Source organism: Syngnathus floridae, chromosome 21, assembly GCF_059516105.1.
Source record: "Syngnathus floridae isolate MCC-2025c chromosome 21, RoL_Sflo_1.0, whole genome shotgun sequence".
Classification (NCBI taxonomy): domain Eukaryota; kingdom Metazoa; phylum Chordata; class Actinopteri; order Syngnathiformes; family Syngnathidae; genus Syngnathus; species Syngnathus floridae.
The window spans coordinates 2,260,538-2,266,129 of NC_142433.1; the positions used below are offsets into that span (position 1 = coordinate 2,260,538).

The 5,592-nt window shown below is 40.9% G+C and overlaps 2 protein-coding genes across 2 annotated transcripts; both read right to left on the bottom strand.

Annotated features, from left to right (window-relative positions):
* Positions 1-28: 28 nt before the first annotated feature.
* polr2k (RNA polymerase II, I and III subunit K) lies at positions 29-902 on the bottom strand. Its single transcript, XM_088365850.1, has 4 exons — positions 750-902; positions 478-545; positions 245-337; positions 29-127 (listed from the first exon to the last, which is right to left on the bottom strand). The coding sequence occupies exons 2-4, from the start codon at positions 536-538 to the stop codon at positions 105-107; spliced, it is 177 nt and encodes a 58-aa protein (XP_088221976.1). The 5' UTR covers positions 539-545; positions 750-902; the 3' UTR covers positions 29-104.
* Positions 903-1,261: 359 nt separating this feature from the next.
* Positions 1,262-5,465, bottom strand: LOC148379802 (gasdermin-E-like). Its single transcript, XM_088365831.1, has 10 exons — positions 4,903-5,465; positions 3,831-4,049; positions 3,538-3,718; positions 3,294-3,471; positions 3,104-3,209; positions 2,822-2,959; positions 2,590-2,711; positions 2,406-2,526; positions 2,242-2,312; positions 1,262-2,141 (listed from the first exon to the last, which is right to left on the bottom strand). The coding sequence occupies exons 2-10, from the start codon at positions 4,039-4,041 to the stop codon at positions 1,908-1,910; spliced, it is 1,362 nt and encodes a 453-aa protein (XP_088221957.1). The 5' UTR covers positions 4,042-4,049; positions 4,903-5,465; the 3' UTR covers positions 1,262-1,907.
* Positions 5,466-5,592: the final 127 nt, after the last annotated feature.

Consider the following 5,592-nt stretch of genomic DNA (forward strand, 5'->3'; position numbering starts at 1 on the left):
CACATTTCAAAAGAGAACACAGAGGAAATGTGGGTCACTCATTGAGTTGCCACGTTTATTCACATGATAAGACAAAAGGACAAAAAAAAAATAAAGGATCCGCTTCACCGGGCATCAAAAACAACCACTATGAATCAACAGTCAAGGAAAGCCACTGTTATTATGCATACATATACAGAAAAAGGATGGACAGATTACATACATATCCACACTTGTATTTTTTAAAGAAGCATTGGAAGGATACATCTATTTGTCCTCTTTTTGTACATGATCCTGTAGCCGCAATCTCTGCATCGGATTGGATCACGGGCCTTGATTTCGTTTTCCGTGTGGCACTCTGTAAACAAAAAATTAATAATAATAATAACTACAATGCAAATTTTAAAAACAGTGCATGGGAATGCTTAAGAGATGCTGGACTCAAATATAATACGCCATATATTGAATTGTGCGTCACATAGCAATGAGAAGAGTTACCTCCACAGATATAAAACATAGGCTGCTGCCTTGGTGGTTGCACATCCTGCTGGGTCTCCATTTTGTGTCTTAGAAATATAAAAACATGTATGTTAGCGTAGTTAGCACAACATGCTACCACACAACGAAACAACAGTAGGGCGTTTTCGGCGTGGATTCGCCCTTAGGATCACGTAATATAGAGTCCCACTTAATCAATTGTGATTGAAGTACATGTAAAAGTACAGTAGAAGGAATATAAACTTGAATAATTAAATTCTCACGGGGTTTACCAGAGCTATTTGCTGTTGACCTCCTTCTCTTCAAACGCGAGGCTTCTTGTGCGCATGCGTGAGCAATGCCTGCTCGTCATAAACTAAGGTGGGTTGTGATTGGTCAGAAAGAAAGCATCAGCGAAGATAGCGGAAGTTTGCGTTTGCTCAATTTTTTTTTCTTTAAAAAAATGTAATACGTCAAAATATTTCACTTGTAGAGAAATCCTATACTATTTGTAATAATGAATAAAATATACGTATATATAGGAACAAGCAACGCCGTGATTGGTCAGAAGTATAGCATCTGTATGACGTATGGAATGGATCTGCACTGACGTCAAAAGGCACATCCACAAGGGAACGCTATTTCTGCAGTAAAGTATTGGACCATACAGTTGAAACTTTGAAAAATACTATACACAGACAGTACCTGTACACAATAAAACTGTATATAGTACAAAGTCTGTGAACGGCAGCGTTTTAAAAATGTGTGGTAGGATAATCATGGTGACTTAAGAAATACACACGAATTAAATGTGAGAAGCTTTTATTTCTGATCACTTACAGTGAACAATATCCTTCAAAACTATACTATAACTTGTCCGACAAGAAATGTAAGTGCATAAAAATGACACATAAGAATGATATGGTGTCATACTTCATGAATAAAACATAAATAATTCACAACTTAAAAATATATCTGAGGTAAAATTTCATGGGCTTACATACATTTATTATTGCTGATAAATATTTGTGACGTCTTCTTCATAGATATATATAACAGCATCGATAAAAACATTATCATGGCAAGAAATTGCAAATAGTTTTAGCATAGTTCTGTATGAACATAGTGCACTTATAGTAGTGCATACATTAAATGGTCTGTTTTAAAACAGAAATGAATATGAAATGTCAGCATACTATTCAGTGGTTATTTTTCTATATTCATCTTTCTCGGCAGATGAATTAAAAGCCACAATGTGCCATGCATCTGAGTATTCACTAGTTGCCAACATAAAAGTATATTAAGTTGATAAATATTTCATGTAAAATCTAATGTAAAACATGCATTTACCTTAGATCACCACCAGTTGGAAACACTGATATAGTTTGTAAATATGAGAGTACTCAGTCGTGGTACATTCTTAAAATTGGAAAATAACAGGAAGGGGAATCCTATTTTTGTCCACTGCACAGCAAGGACAGTCCATATGTGCTGAGGCGAAGGACCAAAAGTTGCACTTCATCTTTTTTTTCCATTTCCAACCAGAGTTGGTTGTTTTCAACAGACAAGGTCACGCCAATGGAGCTGAGAAGTTTCTCCGCTTGCTGGAAAGCTTGTTGCTCAACCAGCGGAGTCGGAAGAAATCCAAAGGAGAGACGACGGCTGTTTTCCTCCATCCGGTTCAACTTGAAGGAAGGGAAACGGGTGATGAGTTGCAGCAGCCAATCGGGTTCAAATTTTGGTCAGCAAAAACAGTGATGATGAAGACTTTTTGAAAGGACTAACCAAAGTGCTGAAGGCCTCTAAGAACTCGGGTTGACTGTCACGCATGAGGCTTAAAGTTTCATCAGGCAGCTCTACAAATAAGACCAGAAAAAAAAAACGATCACATGATAAGACAGAAAAAGCTTTGCAGGAATATGACCTTGAGGATGTAAATGTCCTCTCACCTTCCAAAGCACTGACCAACAGAAGAACAGCATTCAGGGAGGCAAAGGTGCCGTTAACAGAGTCCAATTCCTTCTCCTGCTGTGCCGTGTCAGGTGTTTTGCCGAAGCACAATTCCTCCAGCTGAAAAACGCAAGATATGACCCCAAAACGTAATCGGTGGGCACCTTGTGAAGGTTCACTCACGTGGGACTGCAGATGCGATAGAGTCATTCTGTTGGTCAGGATGGCTTGCAGGTCGTGGAACAAGGCCTGCCGATTTGGTTGGGAGAGCGCGGCTAGTGGAGCGAGATCTTCCACGGAAGATCCTGATAAAGAATGAGAGGGCTCAATGACTCAAGATTTCACTTCCCTTTCAAAACAATGAAGAGTGAATGGCGTTTAGGTAAACCACAGTAAAACACATGATCAAACTAACCATTTTGTTGTGGTTGCTCTTCTGAAATAATCCCATCTGCACACAACCCATCCACCACAAACAGGCCATCTTCAGATGACCACGCCCTGTCCATACTGGTTTCAAAGCCCCTGATTTTCCCAGGAAGAAGGCAGAGCTCTGAAATGACATGCTCATTTATTCCAAAATCAGCCATTTTGTAGAAGAAAATATCAATGTCATATTCCAAATGTTTCTGGGAACTACTTTAGCGTTCCAAGAATGAAGAGGTAGTTTTTACGCTGGTCTCACAGACACACTCACCGAAGTGGCCGTCTATTTTTATTTCCAGTTCCAAGACGCTGTATGCAATGACGACATCAGGTTGGATCTCCATGGAAACATTGCTGTGATTGCTCTCGATACAGGCCTGGAAGGACAAACACACACACGCTTGCTATTTTGCTTCATATTATGAATGAAAAGAATAAAAAAAAAAAAGACAAAAACTCACCTCAAAATCAGCCCTGAACTTGCCCAACACTCTCAGTATGGCACGCAAAGCACACTGCTCCTTCTGGGTCTGTGTGACGGTGCAGACAGCAGTGGTCAGGATCCTCTCTTTGACAATGGTCAGAACGTCGGATCGCTTCTCCAGCTGCTGCACCAACTCGTGCTCCATGTTCACCAACCTGATGCAACGGGTGGACAATGTAGGCGCCGGTTTCTATCGTACCATGTGATGAATTATTTAGCACCTCTTCTTGGAGTCCTGTAACAACTTCTTCACATTCACTTCCTCTTTATCCAGCTTGCCAAAATCCGACAGGAGTTTTCTTGAGCCCTGAGCCTCGGCGGAAACGGGCTCGACAGCCAGCTTGCCGGTGACTTTGTTTCCATACATGCCCACGTAGGTCATGAAATCTTTCTTGGACACATCTGAAACAGCCATCAACATTAGGTGCTAGCTAATCTTAAAAATCATTTCTACGTGATATAGCGGGGACTTGTCTGCACTTTTATTATCAAGACATAAACACCTTGTTCATACCAGGTATAAGCACCTCGTCACCCAGCAACAAATCACTGAGCTTGAAATCTGTCGTTTGGTATTTGGGCCTCTGCCAGAACCAAACCCGTTTGTGTTTAACCACCAGAGCCATCGGAAGGAGCTTGGAACAGTCGTTCACGCTGGACACGGGAATGAGGCTTCTTTCCGGGTCAACCTGGCGGACAAATTTGGTAGTGGCCTTGGAAAACATAGCTTGAACTGTGGGAAGAATGAGAACACAAAAGAGCTGAAGATAATTTTCATAGTTCTCGGTAGGGTATAACACAGAATATACGGAGAGCAACTGGACACCTTTGTGTCTTCCCGCAAGCAGTACAACAACAGCGTTCCCTGTAATTAACAAAATCTGATAAAACACACATGCACAACATCTGCAGTCTCATATATTTCAAAGGCCAAAAACAGTCAGCTGAAGTCAGTTAGAAAGTTGTCTGAGAGGGAAATCAACAACTGGAAACATTTATAAGTACTTCCTCTCTGGGAGAGTGACAAGTTCTCACTTTTCCAACAAAATGGGGCCCTGCTTTTCTTGTCCATACAGTGAATGGCAAAAAGAGATTTATTTTTTTGCCCTGTTAATCTATGCATTTTTGTATTCTCCGATTGGTCAGTCAAGTTTGACAAGCAAATCTGTGGTCACCCGCACTCATTTAATAATCATCTCCAATGAGTTTATTAGCGTAATAATAATAAAAGGGGAAGTCCCACCCAATCCAGGTTAAACGCGGCGCGTGGTATCACGTCATACGCATTAATTCTTTTCAGAGAAAATCTGTTAAAAGTCGGTACAGTTCTTTAAACGTCAACTGCGTTTAGAATTATTATATTAGAAACATAAGAGTTAAAAGTGCCATTTAGAAAAAGCGGGTTTCCCGCCGCACACACGCGTGTACTGTTCCCGACAGCGCTTCTAAATGCGGTCCAAAACTAGTCTCATGACTCGGATTCTCGAATTAAATCACATAACAGCCCCTGAGCAAAAGCGATGAGCACAATCGTCCCATTTTCTTCACCCAAAACAACATTTGAATAGTAGTTAACGATAACTTACACTGCAAGTTCTGCAAAGTAGGTTGTGACGTCACTGTCAAAAGCTCCGCGGCTGATGTTTTTTTCCCAAGGTTAATGTCACCGAAGCGAACGAGTTGTTGTCAACTGGGGCTTATTAGAACTACTTTTCTCGCGCTGGGAGTTATTAGAAAATGGTGGTAATGGCCGGACGATGGAGTGGGAAGGTTGCACACTTAAACTTCGATACGCCTACTTTCGCGTCTCCGCCCACTGACCGGACTCAACTCAAGCAGCTTCATGTTTAGAAAAAAAAAAAGATCTTCACTGAATTCTTTTTCTCTGAAATTGTTTAGTGATTTTTGTGGTTCAGACGGCACAGGTGGGGATTTTTTTTAGGTCACAAGCCAGCCAGCTAACCAACCAGCCTGAGAACCATATCAAGTGCAAGCCAATCCGGATATATAGTTTGAAAGGATGGGGGATTTTTGTGGCTCAGATGGCACCACAATTTAAGTCAGAAAGAACAGACAGGTGTTATTTTTTAGGTCACAATTTGTCAAGCAATATACTTGCAAATACATTGAGTGCTTCTCCACCTAGAAGAGTCATGTCGTCGTCCATCGTGTTGTATAGCTGTGGAGATCATCAAGCAAATTCATTCATATAGCAGATTGAGTTTGATCTCTGTAAAAAAAAAAACACAAAACTGCAAACAGGGGGAGAAAAAGTG

Excerpts from the sequence above, each read along its gene's own strand:
- LOC148379802 (XM_088365831.1), bottom strand. The coding sequence starts at position 4,041 with ATGTTTTCCAAGGCCACTACCAAATTTGTCCGCCAGGTTGACCCGGAA. Across the intron at positions 3,472-3,537 it reads TTACAGGACTCCAAGAAGAG|GTTGGTGAACATGGAGCACG; the intron begins GTGCTAAATAAT and ends CCGTTGCATCAG. Across the intron at positions 2,142-2,241 it reads TAGAGGCCTTCAGCACTTTG|TTGAACCGGATGGAGGAAAA; the intron begins GTTAGTCCTTTC and ends CCTTCCTTCAAG.
- polr2k (XM_088365850.1), bottom strand. The coding sequence starts at position 538 with ATGGAGACCCAGCAGGATGTGCAACCACCAAGGCAGCAGCCTATGTTT. Across the intron at positions 338-477 it reads TATGTTTTATATCTGTGGAG|AGTGCCACACGGAAAACGAA; the intron begins GTAACTCTTCTC and ends TTTTGTTTACAG. Across the intron at positions 128-244 it reads CAAAAAGAGGACAAATAGAT|TGGTTGTTTTTGATGCCCGG; the intron begins GTATCCTTCCAA and ends GTTGATTCATAG.